The sequence below is a fragment of the Puma concolor genome, chromosome D1, assembly GCF_028749965.1.
Source record: "Puma concolor isolate L17-30 chromosome D1, mPumCon1.1.hap2, whole genome shotgun sequence".
NCBI lineage: Eukaryota > Metazoa > Chordata > Mammalia > Carnivora > Felidae > Puma > Puma concolor.
Genome location: NC_141676.1, coordinates 52428129 through 52449994, shown reverse-complemented (window position 1 = coordinate 52449994; position 21866 = coordinate 52428129). Strand labels below are relative to the sequence as shown.

At 39.6% G+C, this 21866-nt stretch overlaps 2 protein-coding genes across 2 annotated transcripts; both read right to left on the bottom strand.

The window, feature by feature from the left end:
- Window positions 1-6612: 6612 nt before the first annotated feature.
- On the bottom strand, window positions 6613-7937 carry LOC112866059 (olfactory receptor 2AG1-like). The gene is given in 1 exon segment (XM_025929092.2): window positions 6613-7937. A coding segment is annotated over 1 exon segment (945 nt). The 3' UTR covers window positions 6613-6992.
- A 12391-nt stretch (window positions 7938-20328) lies between these two features.
- Window positions 20329-21545, bottom strand: LOC112865396 (olfactory receptor 226). Its single transcript, XM_025928477.2, is given in 3 exon segments — window positions 20329-20439; window positions 20441-21225; window positions 21228-21545. Coding segments are annotated over 3 exon segments (981 nt in total). The 5' UTR covers window positions 21313-21545.
- Between the last annotated feature and the right edge of the window lie 321 nt (window positions 21546-21866).

The following is a 21866-nucleotide window of genomic DNA, read 5'->3' as shown; positions in this document are numbered from 1 at the left end:
TTTCCCTCAAGAGGAAGAAACACACTCCTGTCTGACATATGATTGTTAAGTCTGCTGGGGAAACAAGAAGTATGTGTGATATATAAGGGAACCTAACGGTAAGGACTCTTCAGTCATACCTCCTCATGTATTACTGGTGCAGAACTCAGAAGACAGTGGCTGCTTACTGTCTCTCTTCAGGATAGTAGGTAGGATCTAGACAATGCTAGTTGTCTGCTCACAATTCATATATATCATAAATAAAATAATCATTATGCCACTAAATTATCTCCTTAAGCTATAATAAATCAAGCACCCTGTTCTATCATTTCTAATTTATAAATAACTCTGAAAATCACCCTTTTCTCTTTATTTCTCCAGACTATCTTAGTTCAGGTGGTCCTGACTGTGATTTCATGACTGTATTATTGCTATACTTTCCTAAATGTTTTTGGGGTCTTCTGGGTTAAGAATATTTGAGAAGTGGGACCTTGGATTTGATAGGGCCAAGTCTGTTAAATTCTACTTTGTTTTCTTATTGCCATTTCTTTTTTTTTCAATATATGAAATTTATTGTCAAATTGGTTTCCATACAACACCCAGTGCTCATCCCAAAAGGTGCCCTCCTCAATACCCATCACCCACCCTCCCCTCCCTTCCACCCCCCATCAACCCTCAGTTTGTTCTCAGTTTTTAAGAGTCTCTTATGCTTTGGCTCTCTCCCACTCTAACCTCTTTTTTTTTTCCTTCCCCTCCTCCATGGGTTTCTGTTAAGTTTCTCAGGATCCACATAAGAGTGAAACCACATGGTATCTGTCTTTCTCTGTATGGCTTATTTCACTTAGCATCACACTCTCCAGTTCCATCCACGTTGCTACAAAGGGCCATATTTCGTTCTTTCTCATTGCCATGTAGTACTCCATTGTTTATATAAACCACAATTTCTTTATCCATTCATGAGTTGATGGACATTTAGGCTCTTTCCATAATTTGTCTTATTGCCATTTCTATGGATGGAGGGGAAGCTCTATTTTCTTACAAAGTAGGATGAATATTTACATATCTAGCTAAACTACATTGATTATTTGAAGAAATTACTCAATTTCTTTTATTTATATATTTTAATTTTAATTCCAGCATAGTTAACATACAATGTGATTTGGCTTCAGGTGTACAATATAGTGATCCAGTAATTCTTTACATTACGCAGTGCTCATCATGATAAGTGTACTGTTAATTCTTTCACCTATGTCAACCATCCCCCTACACACCTACCCTCTGGCAACCATCAGTTAGTTCTTTGTAGTTAAGGGTCTGTTTTTTGGTTTGTCTCTTGAAATTACCCAATTTATTAACCACAGAAGCCAACCAAATTAAATTACTTCTCTAACTCTATATTCATTTGATGATTCAGGAACTAAAAAATATTGATCAATTTTGATTAACTTAGAACCTTTCTAAAATTTTTATTTGTTTGTTTTCTTTTCTTGGAGCCATTGCAAAAGGCTTGAGCTGGCCCACTTGAACAGGCCTATAGTTATGTCTCTATAGGGTTATGATTTATATCTGGAAGGACTATGACTCAAGTCCCATGGATTACTATTCAAATAACTGAGTTTTATCATACAAACAATCAAAAACAACCAAATGACATGTCATTAACTAGTTCAAGTATGATTACATGGCAGTGTTCAAATGGCCTCTTGTTAATGTTAGGTTAGAATTTTGTGGGGGCTTCTGGTTGGCTCAGTCGGTTGAGCCTCCCGCTCTTGATTCCAGCTCAGGTCATGATCTCCTGGCTCATGGGATTGAGCCTGAACCCTGTGTTAGGCTCTGTGTTGACAGCACAGAGTCTGCATGGGATTCTCTCTCTCCCTCTCTCTCTGTCCATTTCCCGCTCGCGCGTGTGCACACACTCTCTCTCAAAATAAAGAACAACAACAAAAAAGAATTTTGCTTTGTAGACTTCTAATCATAACAAGAGACTAGAGTGTTTTACTATGATAAAACTGATGAATCAACTGTGCTTTATGGAGACATACAACTTTACAATGGCTTGTGTTTGCTGGATGGAGTTTCACTCCCTTGCTCGGTAAAAACTGTGAAAGTTTCTTATTACTTTTGAACATACTTTTGCACTCCTGTCTTCTGTGATTTAGCACTGTATATCTTCAATTGATCAATTTAAAAGCAATTCAGTAAAATTCTAGTTTTGAGGCAGTACTCTTGTCTTTATTCATTTACTGATTCCTTTTATTGATTATGAATATCTCTGAATAATACATGGTTTACTTTTCAAACTTTTTAGGCTTTATAAACTGTAATGATCCTGTATGCATTTATAAATGATTTTTTTACTCAAAATAATATTTTTTAATATTAGTTCATATCAATGCATATATATATAATCCAATTCTTTACTGTTATATTCATTCTGGGTGGATTTTTTTTTTGTCTCAGGCTTTTTAAGTGGCTCAATTATAAACAACAAATTGAAAGAGTTACCTTCTTTATTATTCATTTATACTCTGTCATTTAACTGCAGCATTTAGTGAATTTATATTTACTGAACTTATTAGTAAGATTTATTTTTACATATGAGTTTGTGCTGCTTTTCTGTTTCTGTGCCAAGGTGCTTGACCCACAGAGATTGTGAAATAGTAAATGTGTCATTTTAAACCACTAAAAAAAAAAAAAAAAAAAGAAAAGTCCTTATATAGATTGATTGCAGTCGTAATGGATGAAAAACACAAGTGATCTGAGCTCAAAGTCTGATTAATCCAGATTAAAGTTGGTTGAAAAGAGATGGGATGGCCTGTGGAAGTGTCCTTATTAGCAGTGGTGTAGTGAGGTTTAGCCCTCTGGCATCCGTGAGTCAACAAAAGACATATCAATAGAGGTGACAGTTATTACCACACAGGAGAATGAAATCTCATTCTATAATAAGACGGTTTCTTGACATAAGGATTATTAATTTCAAGTAGTCCAGTTGCAATAAAACCATAGTGTTGGATGTAAGATCTCCATTACTTTTTCCATATTTGCTATGCCAGAGAGAAATCACTATGGTGAAATGAGGGTATACTGTAAAGTTACCTCCTATGACAGAGTATAGTAAGAATTCAAGGCTATTGCTCAGATGGCCTCACCAAGCAGAATTCTGCTATACATTCCTACACCTTCTATCCACCCCATAAAAAGATAAGGCCTTGATTAAAAGATGAATAAAAGGTACATGTTAAGTCTATATTTTGGATCATTATGAATTCTTTCATGCCTTCACTTGCCAAGTCCCAAGAAGGAAGGGTAAGTGTGAAAGACAATGGTATTTTCTCAACCTGCCCTTGCACCATCCCCTTTATGATAGGTCCTTCAGGATTTGTTACTTCTTCTCTTCCTCTCACTCCTCACCTGGAGTCTTCTTGAGTGTCACTCCAAGGTGGGAGTGGGACCAAAAGCCTGTTGATTAATGTCTTTAATAAATTTCAATTTTATGATTATTGGACTAGAAAATTATCTCTTGGGGGTGCTTGGGTGGCTCAGCCGGTTAAGCATCTGACTTGGGCTCAGGTCATGATCTCACGTTCTTGAGTTTGAGCTCCGCGTCGGACTCTGTGCTGACAGTGTGGATTCTGCTTGGGATTCTCTCTCTCTCCCTCCCTCTCTGCCCCTCCCCTGCTTGTGCCTTCCTTCTTTCTCTCTCAAAATAAATAAACTTCAAAATATTTTTTTAAAAAAGAGAAAACTATCGGTTGGAAAATCCCTAGGGCAAATGGGTGAAGGAAAGTCTTATGATGGCAATTTCTAGAACAACCAAGGTCCAGGGACTTTCAATCAGGATTTATTTATTTCTCATACAAATTATTTACATCTCAGCTGGGAGTAAAAGTTCTTACTGTGTAAATCTTGGGATACACACATACACACACTCACAGACACATTTATCTGGCTTGTTTACTTATGTATACATTTATTTCCTCTTTTGATATGTTTCTCCTATTAGTTATAGATCTTCAACAATATGAGCAGTTTTGTTACAATGTTTAAGTACTTTTTCTGTTCATAATTATTCCAGTGACTTTACTTTTACTTTTGTATGAGCAGCAATAAGAAATTCTTACAACAATCCTAGAGTAATTGAACAAAGTATTCACTGATAATTTCTCTGTTCAAGACGGCAGAAAGTCAGCAGAGGAGTGAATATATGCTCAGTTAGCCCTGAATAAAATTCTGTTTTTCAGCAGATGCAAAGGAGAAGCCACCTTTGATTAGAGAGAACATGTAATGGTTGTGTGAATATAGATTAGGTGAGAACATTTAATAGCTGTGTGAATATGGATAAGCCACCAAACATTGCTGGGAACTAGTCGTTGTATATGTGGAATGGGGGATAATATTTGTCCTGTTTATATCTTTATAAGGCAAAAAGTAACAGTCTTTTCTGTTTTGCCTAAAGGCAAAAAGTAACAGTCATTAATATTTATACATCCAATAATAATGTTCACAAAGCAGACTGTACAGAAGATGCATTGAACTATAGACATTGAAGTATATACATGAAAAGAGAATACTTTAATATACCTTTCCTAATTCCAGACGGATCAAAAGGACAAAAATAGCAAGAATAAAAAGACCTAAAATATAACCAGTAAAGTAGATAAGTACATATCAAACTGTAAACCATCATAATAAAAATTATATCTTCTTTCAAATGTATCCAAAACATTGCAAATATTTTTATAAACACAATCTCAATAAATTTGAATGAATAGTTAAAATACAAGCTATATATATATATATATATATATATATATATATATATATATAGCTACCTATAGGGAATGGAAGTGAATAGATTGGACAGACAGAGATGTCAGCTAGACTTCTCTGGTTAGACAGTGTTTTATAGGTTGATTTTTTTATTCAAAAATTAAAAGCAATCCCTAAAAGCTGAAAAAGAAAGATGAAATAAACAAATCTAGCTATGTATCCAATTTGTGATCTGTGTATGGTAAGATAAAACAATTGAGTAGTATGTTGTTACCATCAGGAACGGGGATATTTGGTGAGAGGCAAGGAGGAGAGGTTAGAGAATAATAGAAAGCCTCAACGGTATTGCTAATGCTAGATGTTCAATACATGAAATTATATATATATGCATTAAAAATATTGAATGCATTAATGAATGAAAGGAATATCATATATCTCCTGTGGAGAATGGTGTGTTAGGGACACCAAGTAGTAAGCTGCTGTAGTAAATACTCAGGGCAGAGAAGATGATATCAAATCTGGACCAGAGTGGAATATTTTTGTGTGTTGAGAACTGGTATAATCTGTGATGTATTCAGGGAAAAAAAATACAATGCAGGACTTTCTGGTAGATTGTATATTAGTTATGAGAAAAAAGAATTCTGAATGATTTCTAAGATTTTTACTTGAGTGAGGTTATGATATCTCTTTCCTTCATGAGCATTAATTTTACTATCTGTTCTGCCTTTTTTGTTTGTTTGTTTTTAATTCCTGGGCAAAGGAGATATTAATTCTGTTTGTATGTGTGTGGAAAGGTACCTTTTGATCTTTTTCATTATGAGTCAGCTTCAAGCATTACAGAGTAATTGATTTGATTGGTTTTCAGGCAAGGGACTTGGAATAAAGAGGAGTCCCATTTTTTTTTTATTTTAATTTTTAGTTTATTTTTTTGGAATGGTTTTATTTTAACAGCTTCATTGAATCTGGATTTTATAGATCAATAGTACCAGACAAGAACATTTCTTGAGTTTGTGAAACACATCTTAGTGCCAGGCAACTGGAAGATGTTTGATAAATGCTTTTGGAAACATAAGGAAATAAATGACTAAGCACCAACTGAGACTAGGTATTTTTCATGATGGAAACATTTCAGTCACAGATCCTGCAGGTAAAGACTTTAAACTTTATTGGGAGAGAAAGACGTTTAAATTCTTTTCATGCAGTGAGAAAAAGAGAGGCTGGGTCTCAGCTAGAATTTAGTTCAAATTCTGATTCTATTGTTTAAAAAAATAAAAATAAAAGGAGTCCCATTTTAAATTGGGAATTTAAACAACTTTGAAAGGACTGGGGCACGAATGAGTCATAAAAGAAAAACCTAGTCACTGGCCAAAATATAATTGACAAGGGTGCAGACCCAGGAAAGATATTGGGAATACCATCTTTGTTTCGGATGTTGATTTCAACCGTTTGTTCACATTCAGTGTTAATTGGGGCTGAGACTTTTATAGAGGATGTTCCTAGCAGAGAACATTTGCATTACAGTTCTCACTACCATGTATGCTTTCTGCTTTCACATACTAGCTTCAAGGCATCGGTATTTTGTAATGAAACTTCTTTATAAATGATGTGACATGGAAAGCACATGGCTGTCCTAATGTCATATGGGCAGCTTAAGGAGCTGATGCTACAATCCAGAACATAGGTATCTGATAGGAATTTTTCCAGAGTCCCGAGCTCTGATAATAGATCTGGAAAGATCTCTCCACAATAAAACATTTAATATTTTATGACTACAGATTCACAGTAGTAAAGATAAGAACTGAGAAGTTTCCTCACCAGCAAGTAGTAAAGTCTAACATTTGTATCTTCATTCAGTATCTTCATTTTCCTCTTTAGTTTTTATTTCCTGTTTTAAATAGAAACATCAAGAAAAAATTCTGGCCAACTTCCTGTGTGGTTGAGTACAGAACTGTTGTAGGGGAGGGAAAGAAAAACATGAAGTGAAAAATAAGATAATCTCTGTTAGGACAGAATGGGAATTTCAACCAGATCCTGGGGTATTGATCAGAAAAATGAAAATATCCTTAGCTATTGAAACATAGGGCTAATGGAGACAAACTCGTGTCTCTAAGGCCAAATGAGGACTTAATCTCCAGTGTGGCAGATTTTCAGAATTTTCAAAATGTGGAAGATGCCAGCATAAGACCAAGTGCAGATATGGAGTCCCATGTAGAAGCTATAGGGCTTCCACATGACATTGGCATCTACCATCTCTGGGCAGAAGTGAATCTCCCCAGTACTCTCCTGGAGGCTTCCATTACCTCCTTGTTTCTCAGACTATAGACAAGAGGGTTCAGTGTTGGAGTAATGATAATATAAAATACAGAGAGAATGTTGTCCTGTTGGGGACTATGGTAGTAATTGGGCTGGATGTACATCAACATGGCAGCTCCATAGTACATTCCTACCGCAGTCAGGTGAGAAGAGCATGTGATGAGGACTTTCTTCCTTCCCTTACCCGAGGACATGTGAAGGACAGCAATTAGGACAAATGTATAAGAGGCAAGGATAGCAGCAAGGGTAGGCATGAGAAAGATCACACCTATCACATATACCATGTGCTCATATATGGAGGTATCTGCACAGGCCAATTTCAACAAGGGTGGGATCTCACAGAGTAGGTGCCTGATTTTCCGAGACACACAGAAAGGAAAGTGCATAGTCTATGAGGTGAGTATCACAGCATTCAGGAATGCCAGGATCCAAGATGTCGCTATTGTGAGCCAGCATATCCTTGGCCTCATGCGGACCATATAGTACAAAGGATGACAAATAGCCACATACCTGTCATAGGCCATGAACGCCAGTAGTAAGTCCTCTGCACCTCCTGAAGTGAGAACTACTAACATCTGAAAGGTGCAGCCTTCAAAGGAGATGGTGTTCTTCCCATGCAGATAATCCACAAGCATTTTGGGAGTAACTGCAGATGCAAACATCAAGTCCATGAGAGATAGCTGGCTAAGTAGAAGGTACATAGGCACATGGAGCCAGGAATCCATTATAACGACCAAGAGCAGCAGGCCATTGCTGGTCAGGGCCAATATGTACAGGACAGCGATTGTTGCAAAAAGCAGTTTGGGAACCCCACTGTCATTCAGAATCTCCGCTAATGTGAAGTCATTTCCTAAGGTGGAGTTCCAGAGCTCCATTCTGTGGTTTCTTTACTTGTCTGAAATTACACAAGATCTAGGTAAAGTAGTTCTGATGTGATATCTGGAGACTCCTTGGCTTTATAATATTATAGCCTTTGATCAGCAAGATTCGTTGTTCAATTTATCATATTGTATTATACTTTTTCATTCATGAATTAACTCACCAAATATGTACCGATAACATGTTGCAAAAGAGCACATTTCTTCCCTACTTCTGATGTTTCCTTCATTGTTAGGGGAGTCCCATTGTGCAATAATTCTGGGCTTGTCTCTGCCTTCTACTTCTACTCTGCCATTTACTTTTTCTGAAAAATGTGGAGCAACTTAATGGGAAAGATTAAAGGGAAAATCTGGGCACATGCTAACCAGCCTCCTTTTCAGGAGATACAGGGTCTTTGAGAGGGCTAATATGTATTTCCCTCTCTCCCGCCCAGGTTTTGAACCAATTGAGAAAGAAGATATTTGTGCAGGCCAAAGTGTCACCTCTATATTTCATAAAACAGAAATTTGAGAATGAAGCCTACATGTCAGTCAGCAATGGGTTTCCTAATACCAACCCCCAAATGGACATAATTACCTTTGCAATCACAGGCAATATAGGAGTAGGTCAGTTTTCCCACAAGGAAGGAATAGTGGGAAAAGGGAACAGGATAGGCCAAGTACTAGCAATTGTATCTTCGAAAAAAAAAAAAAGAAATTTATCTCATTTCATTCTGTAATTGGATTATGTTCCTCCCTTCCTTGAGAAGAAATGAGGAGAGAGTAAAGACTAGGTATCTTACATTACTATTTCCTTGATGTAGAAGCAAATTTTGGGAGAGAGAAAGAACCATCCCCTCCCATGCCTCTTGTGTGCCAAGCACAGGATAGCTCCCAAGCATAGAGTGGAGTACATAACATATAGAACACCTGACCACAGTAAGTTATATTCTTTTTTTTTCACCATCTCTGATTTTTACTTTTTTTTTTTTTTAAGTTTATATCTTTATTTTGAGAGAGATAGAGAGAGAAAGAGAGAGTGTGTGCACACGCGGGGCAGGGGCAGAGAGAAGGAGAGACAGAATCCCAAGCAGGTTCTGCACCATCAGCACAGAGCCTGATGGGAGTCTTGAACTCACGAACCATGAGATCATGACCTAAGCCGATATCAAGAGTCCAAAGCTTAACCGACTGTGCCACCCAGGAACGGGCTTCATTTTAAAAAATTTTTATTCCAGTATAGTTAACATATAGTATTAAATTGGTTTCAGATGTACAATATAGGATTCAACAATTCTATATATTACTCACTGCTCATAAAGAAAAGTGTACACTTGGGGCGCCTGGGTGGCTCAGTTGGTTAAGCGTCCGACTTCAGCTCAGGTCACGATCTCACCATCTGTGAGTTCGAGCCCCGCGTCGGGCTCTGTGCTGACAGCTCAGAGCCTGGAGCCTGCTTCAGATTCTGTGTCTCCCTCTTTCTCTGCCCCTTCCCCACTCATGCTTTGTCTCTCTCTGTCTCAAAAAGAAATAAAAACATTTAAAAAAGGAAACTATTTAAAAAAAAAAAGATAAGTGTACACTTATCTTGAGGAGCACACTTATCTTCAGTTACGTTCTTATGAACGGCATTGAAAAATAGGTGTAGGAGCGTCTGGGTTGCTCCGTCAGTTAAGCATCTGACTTCAGGTCAGTTCATGATCTCATAGTCTGTGAGTTCAAGTGCCACATCAGGTGAGCTCGTGCTCTGCTTCGGGAGAGCCTTGCTTCTCTCTCTCTCTCTCTCCTTCTATCTGCCCCTCACTCACTTGCACCTCCTCTCCTCTCTAAAAATAATAGGTGTAATCACAAACTGTGAAAATTATCATAATGAAAAAGAAGAGATAGTGGTTCTCATGTAGATTGGTAATTAAGAAAAAACCTCTTGGGGCGCCTGGGTGGCTCAGTTGGTTAAGCATCCAGCTTCAGCTCAGGTCATGATCTTATGGTTCATGAGTTCAAGCCCCACGTTGGGCTCTGTGCTGACAGCTCAGAGCCTGGAGCCTACTTCTAATTCTGTGTCTCCCTCTCTCTCTGTCACTCATGCTCCATATCTCTCTGTCTCTCAAAATGCATAAACATTAAAAAAAAATTTAAGAAAATACCTCTCTGGTTCAATATTTGTAAATCAATCAATATGATACATCACATTAGTAGAAGAAAGGATAAGAACCATATGATCCTGTCAATAGGTGTAGAAAAAGTATTTGACAAAATACAGCATCTTTCTTAATAAAAACCCTCAAGAACGTCGGTATAGAAAGAACATATCTAATGTTTGTTTATTTATTTATTTATTTATTTATTTATTTATTTAGAGAAAGAGACAGAGTGGGGGAGGGGCAGAGAGAGTCCATTGACTGATAAATGGATAATGAAGGTGTGGTTTATATATACACTGGAATACTACTTGGCAATGAGAAAGAATAAAATCTTTTCATTTGCAACAACGTGGATGGAACTGGAGGGTATTATGCTAAGTGAAAAAAGTCAGTCAAAGAAAGACAGATATCATATGTTTTCACTCATATGTGGAATTTGAGATATTTAGCAGAAGACCATGGGAGTTGGGAAGGGGAAAAATTAGTTTCAAACGGATTCTGATTCTGTGTCTCCTCTCTCTGCCCCTCTCCTCCTTGTGCTCTGTCTCTGTCTCTCAAAAATAAACATTAACAAAAAAAATTTAAAAAATAAAGATGAGTATAAATGATTCAAATGAAGACGAGTGAAGAGGCTCCTGAGCATATAATGCATTAAATGCAGAATCTCTGAAATAGAAAAAAGCTTGTAATTTCTGAGAAGCTAAATGAAGACTGATGAGGCAGGTAGTAACTGAGATAAATTTGGAGAGATAGATACATTCCAAATCATGCTTGTACTTCTAGGGGATATGGAATGCAGTGCACACACACACACACACACACACTCACACACACAGGTGTGACATCAGACAATTTTTAAAAGTAACTCTTAGGGGTGCCTGGGTGGCTTAGTCAGTTAAGCATCTAACTTTGGCTCAGGTCATGATCTCATAGTCTGTGAGTTTGAGCCCTGGGTTAGGCTCTATGCTGACAGCTCAGAGCCTGGAGCCTGTTGCAAATTCTGTGTCTCCCTCTCTCTGCCCCTCCCCTGCTCACATTCTGTCTCTCTCTCAAAAATAAGTGAACATTAAAAAAGTTTTTAAAGTAACCCTTATAGTTGTAGGGTTATAGTTGAAGGAGTAATGGGTAGAAGATGGACAAGAGTGAATTATATGGAAGTGATGAATCACTAAATCCTACTCCTGAAACCAATATTACACTATATGTTAGCTAGAATTTAAATACAAACTTGGAACAACAACAAAGATATGTCCAGAAGTGATTGTGGTCATTCAGGTAAAATGGATCAGGAAAATAGCACATATATAATAAACACATGTTGGAGGCAGAAACAATAATAATTGGTGACAGACCTTGGAGGGAAGATGGTGGCGTAGGAGGACGCTGGGCTCACCGCGCGTCCTACTGATCACTTAGATTCCGCCTACACCTGCCTAAATAACCCAGAAAACCACCAGAGGATTAGCAGAACGGAGTCGCCGGAGCCAAGCAGAGACGAGAGGCCCACGGAAGAGGGTAGGAAGGGCGGCGAGGCGGTGCGCGCTCCACGGACTGGCGGGAGGGAGCCGGGGCGGAGGGGCGGCTCGCCGGCCAAGCAGAGCCCCCAAGTCTGGCTTGCAAAAAGCGGAGGGGCCTGACGGACTGTGTTCCGACAGCAAGCGCGACTTAGCGTCAGGGAGGTCATAAGTTAACAGCTCTGCTCAGAAAGCGGGAAGGCTGGAGGACAAAGGGAGGGAGAGCTGCTGAGCACCCGGACGACAGAGCTCAGTTTGGTGGGGAACAAGGGTGCTCGCCAGCGCCATCTCCCCCGCCAATCCCCCAGCCAAAATCCCAAAGGGAACCAGTTCCTGCCAGGGAACTTGCTCGCTCCCCGCAAACACCCAACTCTGTGCTTCTGCGGAGCCAAACCTCCGGCAGCAGATCTGACTCCCTCCTGTTGCCACAGGGCCCCTCCTGAAGTGGATCACCTAAGGAGAAGCGAGCTAAGCCTGCCCCTCCTGCCCCTGTGCACCTTGCCTACCCACCCCAGCTAATAGGCCAGATCCCCAGCACCACAAGCCTGGCAGTGTGCAAGTAGCCCAGACAGCCACACCACTCCACAGTGAATCCCACCCCTAGGAGAGGGGAAGAGAAGGCACACACCAGTCTGACTGTGGCCCCAGTGGTGGGCTGGGGGCAGACATCAGGTTGGACTGCGGCCCGCCCACCAACTCCAGTTATACACCACAGCACAGGGGAAGTGCCCTGCAGGTCCTCACCACTCCAGGGACTATCCAAAATGACCAAGCAGAAGAATTCCCCTCAAAAGAATCTCCAGGAAATAACAACAGCTAATGAACTGATCAAAAAGGATTTAAATAATATAACAGAAAGTGAATTTAGAATAATAGTCATAAAATTAATCACTGGGCTTGAAAACAGTATAGAGGACAGCAGAGAATCTCTTGCCACAGAGATCAAGGGACTAAGGAACAGTCACCAGGAGCTGAAAAACGCTTTAAACGAAATGCAAAACAAAATGGAAACCACGACGGCTCGGATTGAAGAGGCAGAGGAGAGAATAGGTGAACTAGAAGATAAAGTTATGGAAAAAGAGGAAGCTGAGAGAAAGAGAGATAAAAAAAAATCCAGGGGTATTAGGGGAAAAGGAGAGAACTAAGTGATACACTAAAAAGAAATAATATACGCATAATTGATATCCCAGAGGAGGAAGAGAGAGGGAAAGGTGCTGAAGGGGTACTTGAAGAAATAATAGCTGAGAACTTCCCTGAACTGGGGATGGAAAAAGGCATTGAAATCCAAGAGGCACAGAGAACTCCCTTCAGACGTAACTTGAATCGATCTTCTGCAGGACATATCATAGTGAAACTGGCAAATTCAAGGATAAAGAGAGAATTCTGAAAGCAGCAAGGGATAAACGTGCCCTCACAAATAAAGGGAGACCTATAAGACTCGTGACTGATCTCTCTTTTGAAACTTGGCAGGCCAGAAAGGATTGGCACGATATCTTCAGTGTGCTAAACAGAAAATGTCTGCAGCCGAGAATCCTTTATCCAGCAAGTCTGTCATTTAGAATAGAAGGAGAGATAAAGGTCTTCCCAAACAAACAAAAGCTGAAGGAATTTGTCACCACTAAACCAGCCCTACAAGAGATCCTAAGGGGGACCCTGTGAGACAAAGTACCAGAGACATCACTACAAGCATAAAACATACAGACATCACAATGACTCTAAGCCCGTATCTTTCTATAATAACACTGAATGTAAATGGATTAAATGCGCCAACCAAAAGACATAGGGTATCAGAATGGATAAAAAAACAAGACCCATCTATGTGCTGTCTACAAGAGACTCATTTTAGACCTGAGGACGCCTTTAGATTGAGAGTGAGGGGATGGAGAACTATTTATCATGCTACTGGAAGCCAAAAGAAAGCTGGAGTAGCCATACTTCTATCAGACAAACTAGACTTTAAATTAAAGGCTGTAACAAGAGATGAAGAAGGGCATTATATAATAATTACAGGGTCTATCCATCAGGAAGAGCTAACAATTATAAATGTCTATGTGCCGAATATCGGAGCCCCCAGATATATAAAACAATTACTCATAAACATAAGCAACCTTATTGATAAGAATGGTAATTGCAGGGGACTTTAACACCCCACTTACAGAAATGGATAGATCATCTAGACACATGGTCAATAAAGAAACAAGGGCCCTGAATGATACATTGGATCAGATGGACTTGACAGATATATTTAGAACTCTGCATCCCAAAGCAACAGAATATACTTTCTTCTCGAGTGCACATGGAACATTCTCCAAGATAGATCATATACTGGGTCACAAAACAGCCCTTAATAAGTTTACAAGAAATGAAATTATACCATGCATACTTTCAGACCACAATGCTATGAAGCTTGAAATCAACCACAGGAAAAAGTCTGGAAAACCTCCAAAAGCGTGGAGGTTAAAGAACACGCTACTAACGAATGAGTGGGTCAACCAGGCAATTAGAGAAGAAATTAAAAAATATATGGAAACAAACAAAAATGAAAATACAACAATCCAAATGCTTTGGGACGCAGCGAAGGCAGTCCTGAGAGGAAAATACATTGCAATCCAGGCTTATCTCAAGAAACAAGAAAAATCCCAAATACAAAATCTAACAGCATACCTAAAGGAAATAGAAGCAGAACAGCAAAGGCAGCCTAAACCCAGCAGAAGAAGAGAAATAATAAAGATCAGAGCAGAAATAAACAATATAGAATCTAAAAAAACTGTAGAGCAGATCAACGAAACCAAGAGTTGGTTTTTTGAAAAAATAAACAAAATTGACAAACCTCTAGCCAGGCTTCTCAAAAAGAAAAGGGAGATGACCCAAATAGATAAAATCATGAATGAAAATGGGATTATTTCAACCAATCCCTCAGAGATACAAACAATTATCAGGGAATACTATGAAAAATTATATGCCAACAAATTGGACAACCTGGAAGAAATGGACAAATTCCTAAACACCCACACTCTTCCAAAACTCAATCAGGAGGAAATAGAAACCTTGAACAGACCCATAACCAGCAAAGAAATTGAATCAGTTATCAAAAATCTCCCAACAAATAAGAGTCCAGGACCAGATGGCTTCCCAGGGGAGTTCTACCAGACGTTTAAAGCAGAGATAATACCTATCCTTCTCAAGCTATTCCAAGAAATAGAAAGGGAAGGAAAACTTCCAGACTCATTCTATGAAGCCAGTATTACTTTGATTCCTAAACCAGACAGAGACCCAGTAAAAAAAGAGAACTACAGGCCAATATCCCTGATGAATATGGATGCAAAAATTCTCAATAAGATACCAGCAAATCGAATTCAACAGCATATAAAAAGAATTATTTACCATGATCAAGTGGGATTCATTCCTGGGATGCAGGGCTGGTTCAACATTCGCAAATCAATCAACATGATACATCACATTAACAAAAAAAAAAAAAGAGAAGAACCATATGATCCTGTCAATCGATGCAGAAAAGGCCTTTGACAAAATCCAGCACCCTTTCTTAATAAAAACCCTTGAGAAAGTCGGGATAGAAGGAACATACTTAAAGATCATAAAAGCCATCTATGAAAAGCCCACAGCTAACATCATCCTCAACGGGGAAAAACTGAGAGCTTTTTCCCTGAGATCAGGAACACGACAGGGATGCCCACTCTCACCGCTATTGTTTAACATAGTGCTGGAAGTTCTAGCATCAGCAATCAGACAACAAAAGGAAATCAAAGGCATCCAAATTGGCAAAGATGAAGTCAAGCTTTCCCTTTTTGCAGATGACATGATATTATACATGGAAAATCTGATAGACTCCACCAAAAGTCTGCTAGAACTGATACATGAATTCAGCAAAGTTGCAGGATACAAAATCAATGTATAGAAATCAGTTGCATTCTTATACACTAACAATGAAGCACCAGAAAGACAAATAAAGAAACTGATCCCATTCACAATTGCACCAAGAAGCATAAAATACCTAGGAATAAATCTAACCAAAGATGTAAAAGATCTGTATGCTGAAAACTATAGAAAGCTCATGAAGGAAATTGAAGAAGATATAAAGAAATGGAAAGACATTCCCTGCTCATGGATTGGAAGAATAAATATTGTCAAAATGTCAATACTACCCAAAGCTATGTACACATTCAATGCAATCCCAATCAAAACTGCACCAGCATTCTTCTTGAAACTAGAACATGCAATCCTAAAATTCATATGGAACCACAAAAGGCCCCGAATAGCCAAAGTAATTTTGAAGAAGAAGACCAAAGCGGGAGGCATCACAATCCCAGACTTTAGCCTCTACTACAAAGCTGTCATCATGAAGACAGCATGGTAGTGGCACAAAAACAGACACATAGACCAATGGAATAGAATAGAAACCCCAGAGCTAGACCCACAAATGTATGGCCAACTCATCTTTGACAAAGCAAGAAAGAACATCCATTGGTAAAAAGACAGTCTCTTTAACAAATGGTGCTGGGAGAACTGGACAGCAACATGCAGAAGGTTGAAACTAGACCACTTTCTCACACCATTCACACAAATAAACTCAAAATGGATAAAGGACCTGAATGTGAGACAGGAAACCATCAAAACCCTAGAGGAGAAAGAGGAAAAGACCTCTCTGACCTCAGCCGTAGCAATCTCTTACTCGACACATCCCCAAAGGCAAGGGAATTAAAAGCAAAAGTGAATTACTGGGACCTTATGAATATAAAAAGCTTCTGCACAGCAAAGGAAACAACCAACAAAACTAAAAGGCAACCAACGGAATGGGAAAAGATATTTGCAAATGACATATCGGACAAAGGGCTAGTATCCAAAATCTATAAAGAGCTCACCAAACTCCACACCCGAAAAACAAATAACCCAGTGAAGAAATGGGCAGAAAACATGAATAGACACTTCTCTAAAGAAGACGTCCGGATGGCCAACAGGCACATGAAAGGATGCTCAACGTCGCTCCTTATCAGGGAAATACAAATCAAAACCACACTCAGATATCACCTCACGCCAGTCAGAGTGGCCAAAATGAACAAATCGGAGACTATAGATGCTGGAGAGGATGTGGAGAAACGGGAACCCTCTTGCACTGTTGGTGGGAATGCAACTTGGTGCAGCCGCTCTGGAAAGCAGTGTGGAGGTTCCTCAGAAAATTAAAAATAGACCTACCCTATGACCCAGCAATAGCACTGCTAGGAATCTACCCAAGGGATACAGGAGTACTGATGCATAGGGGCACTTGTACCCCAATGTTTATAGCAGCACTCTCAACAATAGCCAAATTATGGAAAGAGCCTAAATGTCCATCAACTGATGAATGGATAAAGAAATAGTGGTTTATATACACAATGGAATACTACGTGGCAATGGGAAAAAATGAAATATGGCCTTTTGTAGCAACGTGGATGGAACTGGAGAGTGTGATGCTAAGTGAAATAAGCCATACAGAGAAAGATAGATACCATATGGTTTCACTCTTATGTGGATCCTGAGAAACTTAACAGAAACCCATGGGGGGAGGGGAAGGAAAAAAAAAAGAGAGGTTAGAGTGGGAGAGAGCTAAAGCATAAGAGACTGTTAAAAACTGGGAACAAACTGAGGGTTGTTGGGGGGTGGGAGGGAGGGGAGGGTGAGTGATGGGTATTGAGGAGGGCACCTTTTGGGATGAGCACTGGGTGTTGTATGGAAACCAATTTGACAATAAATTTCATATATTAAAAAAAAAATAATTGGTGATTGGCTAGATATTTGCAATGGAAATAAATCAAGAAAAGCCAGTTTGGAAGGTTTTAAATAGAATTGAGAGTGTTTAAGGAACCAGAAAATCCCATAAGAATGAGGAGTCCATTTGCTCAGTGTGTATAGATGAATGAGATAGAAGGAAAGAGGTATTGACTTAGCGGGAAAAAAACTGAGGGACTGTTTTCTCCTGCAAAGTGCATAGTTTTAGCATCTATACTAGAATTAAAAGTAACTTATGCATCACAATGACAATATTACAATATTCTGTATTATCTACGTATTTATTTTTGTCAGCTGACTTACATTATCCAGCTCAACACATTCCAGACCCCTATTCAAAATTCCTAGCCCTGGTTGCCTGGGTGACTCAGAGCCTGGAGCCTGCTTCGGATTCTGTGTCTCCCTCTCTCTCTGCCATTCCCCTGCTAACACTGTCTCTCTCTCTCTCAAAAATAAACATTAAATTTTTTAAAAAATTCCTTGTCCTTAATTATTATTATTATTATGATTTTTATGGCCTGGAAGCCATATCTCCCAAAGATAAAGTCCTTACCTCAGATGGACAGGAGACACTGCTGGTAGATTTTACTGCAAGATGTAATAGCTTATATGAGAGAGCCAAGGAGTGCAGATAGAAATTGGTGAATAAAGTGGCTTTTGCCAGAATTTGGGAAAGTATCTGCTGTGAGGAGGTATGGGAGATCAGTGAGTCAGGGCCTTCTCTGGCTTTGCAGACCTTCTCTGGGAATTGGTAGCCTTGTCTCTGAATGGCCAGTACTACTGAGAGAAGAGTCATGTAGGAATATGAGGTTGCCTGTCTCCTCTCTTGTGTGAGGAGTTAGGACAGACTGCTTCTCTGATCAGTCACCCTGTAAAGGAATTTTTCTAGCCCTCAAACAATTGTCAGGCTGATGTCGCTGCTTAGGCTTTTAAAAATGCTTCCACTCCTATTGGGCTCTGAAGGAAAAGCTGAATAAAGGAAAAATCCAAGGAAGGGGATATGAGAAAACCCAAAAGTAGAACCTAAAATGACTAGCCTCACTTTCCCTGAGGGCCACAGTGAGCCAGGGCCCTGTTTTGGGGGTGGTTCTTTTGCCTTCCTGTGTGAGGACAATGACTTTGATCCCCCTCTCCTCCCCAGAAGCTTTATTTAAAGGGAAATCTCTCCCCAGCTGACTTATTCCCTCACTGGAAATCCTAGTGTAGGAGATAGGATGTTAATAAATCCCCTAGGTGTGATTCCTGACCTTCCACCTCTGCTTTCTTCTCTCAGTAAATGAGCTCTGCTGGCCCAGAGGGAACCCTTCACCTGTAAAGGAAAACAGAGGGCCATTTTCACATCCCTGACTGTGCATTTAGTGACCATGTCTTGGGCTAGTACTACCAATCTGCTCCAAGACCCATGGTATAATGAAGACCCTACATGGTCTCAGAAAAGCTGTGGAAGCAAGACTGTCTTAGTCTTCCCCCAAGAGGTAATCCTTTCACTGAACATAAGTGAGTATCTCAGAGCAAATTAACTAAGACAAATGCATACAGGATTTCCTGCTTTATTTTCCCTCCATAGATATGTTTTCTTTTTAAATTTTTTTATTCAGTAGTTATTGGACTCCTATGTGCCAGAGGTACACAGTAATTCAACTTCTCTATATGTTATGCTACACTTACCACAAGTGTAGCTACCATTTGTCTCACTACATCACTATTACAATATCATTGACTATATTCCCTATCCTGTGCTTTTTATTCCTGTGACTTATTCAGTCCATAATGGAAAGCCTGTATCTTCCACTCCTCTTCACCCATTTTGCCCATCCCATACCTTCCTCCCTTCTGGCATCCGTCAGTTTGTTCTGTGTGTTAATGGGTCTGATCTCGCTTTTTGTTTGTTTATTCATTTGTTTTTTTAGATTCCACATATGAGTGAAATCATATGGTATTAGTCTTACTTAATCTGACTTATTTCACTTAGAGTAATGAATGCCCTCGAGGTCCATCCATATTGTTGCAAATGACACATCCTTTTTTAAGGCTGAGTAATATTTCAGTGTGTGTGTGTGTGTGTGTGTGTGTGTGTGTGTGTGTGTGTGTGTGTAAATCTATATCACATCTTCCTTTTACATTTGTATTCCTAATACTTTTGATGCTGTTACATAACTTAATATTTTGATTTATTATACTGAGAATATTTCTGTCATTAGCTCTATGTAGATCATGGTATTTTAAGATCTACATAGTATTCCACTAATGTATGGGTATAAGCTTATAGGAAATTAGTAAAACAGATTTATTAAATAAGTGCACTTAGTCACTAGCTTGGTGTGTGCACTGACCTAGGTAAATCAGGAAATGGATATAGAAATACCTGGAGTCCACTAGGTGACATGTTGCTAACACAAAACTTCTCAGTTTCCTATCTGCTTGCCTTGTAATTCATACTAAAATAATCACCTGGACCTCTGCTACCTCATAAGCTATCGTCAGTGGTTTCCAGCTAGAAGAGATTAACCAGAAGTCTCCTAATTCTATTCCATAATGAAGTCTGTGCTTCCTTGAATGGCTTCCTTCTTCTGCTTTCCTTTTCTATATGACCTTCAGCCACAGAACTAAGACAAAGAGCAAACCCAGGACAGGCCATTTAAAGAGATATTAGTTCTGCATTTGTTTGCTTATTTAAGTATTGAAGTGCAGTCAGTCTTCTGCTCAGAGCCAATCCTTCTCATCCCATCAGGATGCATGATTCGTGAACCTGTTCTATGTAAATTACAATAGAGTAGATAACATGGAACATTCTAACATGTATTTACAGTGCTGTTCTGCAGAAATCCAGCTGCCAGCTTGCAATCCATCCCTCTTCTTCCTTCTGGATTAGTTCCATGGTGGTGTTTTTGAGCCCTAGTCCCTAATTTAGGGCATAAGAACTCCTCTGGACTTCATAGAAGATATAGAGGCCAAGTTTAAGAGCATTTTCTACCCATCTCTGTTTGCTTTCCTGCGCTTAGCATCCTGGCCCTGGTATAGGTGTAGCATATGGCATAGGGCTCTCTTGACCTCTTGATTGCATACGCAGTAAATGATGGGGGTTGAGCAAAGGTACAATGACAGCATAGAGTACAAAAACCAGCTTGTTGGTGTCAAAAGCTGAGAGTGCCTTTGGCCGGGCGTAGATGAAGATACTGGCTGCATAGAAGATGATCACAACAGTGAGGTGAGAGGCACAGGTGGAAAAGGCTTTATGGCACCCAGCAGCCGAGGGAATTCGTACCACAGCACCAGTGATGGCCATACAGGAGGCCCCAGTGACAGAGAGTGGCCCCAGCAGGATAAAAATGGCCAGAACAAAGTCTGTAAGCTCTGCTGTTGACATGTCAGTACATGAAAGATTGAGTAATGGGGAGACATCACAGAAAAAGTGGTTGATGATGTTGGGTCCACAGCAGGAGAGGCGAGAAATGAGAAAAACTTTGACCATGGAGATACCAAAACCTCCAGCCCAGGAGCCAGCAGCAAGCTGCACACACTGCTGACCGCTGACAATGACAGCATAGTGGAGAGGATGGCAGATGGCCACATAGCGATCATAGGCCATAACAGCAAGAAGGACACATTCAGTGCAGCCCAGTCCCAGGAAAAAATAGAGCTGGGTCATGCAGCCCTCAAAGGAGATTAGCTGTCCCTGGCTCTGTTTGGACCCAGTAAATCCAGCTAACATCTTGGGAATAGTGACAGTAACATACCAGATCTCCAAGAAGGACATATTAGCCAGAAAGAAGTACATGGGTTTGTGAAGGGTGGGGTGGTTTCTAATTGCCATAATGATGAGTGTGATTTCAGTCAGCACCAACACATAGGCCAGCAGAGAAAGGGAAATAAAAGTGCCCGCAGTGGCGCAGGAGCCGGGAAGCCCAGCAACACAAACTCACTTACCCTCCCACTCTGATTCCTCTGCTCCATAATGTCAGTTTTGCCCACTGATCTTTAGGAGAGAGAACAGAGGGCCTTCAGGAGGCAGCAACAAGAACCCAGGCTTTCTTGTGGTGGGTTTATATTGACAGAATGTTTGTATGCGTGTGATTCATCACCAAACTGAGGACGTCACTTTCCGCTGTAATCTGGAAATGAGCTAAGACAAAAGTAAACAAAAATGAGCTACTTCATACTGGGAATAGGGTAAGAGTCTGTTCTGGCCCTTGGAGAAGAATATACTGATAAACACTTGTAAAAGTGACACTAGTTGGTTACTGAAGGATATAGATAAAAACCAAATATAGTAGTAAGAGAGTCTAGGCTGCCCTAAAGTGAGAGTTTGTGAGCTAGATTGTGACTCTGTTTTGAGGAAATAAGTTACCCAATGGAGGAATAACAGTACTAAACATGTAACACAATTGAGTATTTGCTATGCATTAATTGTATGGACATTGTTTTAAAATATTTGCAGATATTAATTCACTTAATCTTCAGAAGAACGCTGTGAGTTAGTACGATATTAACGCCACTTAACATCTAAG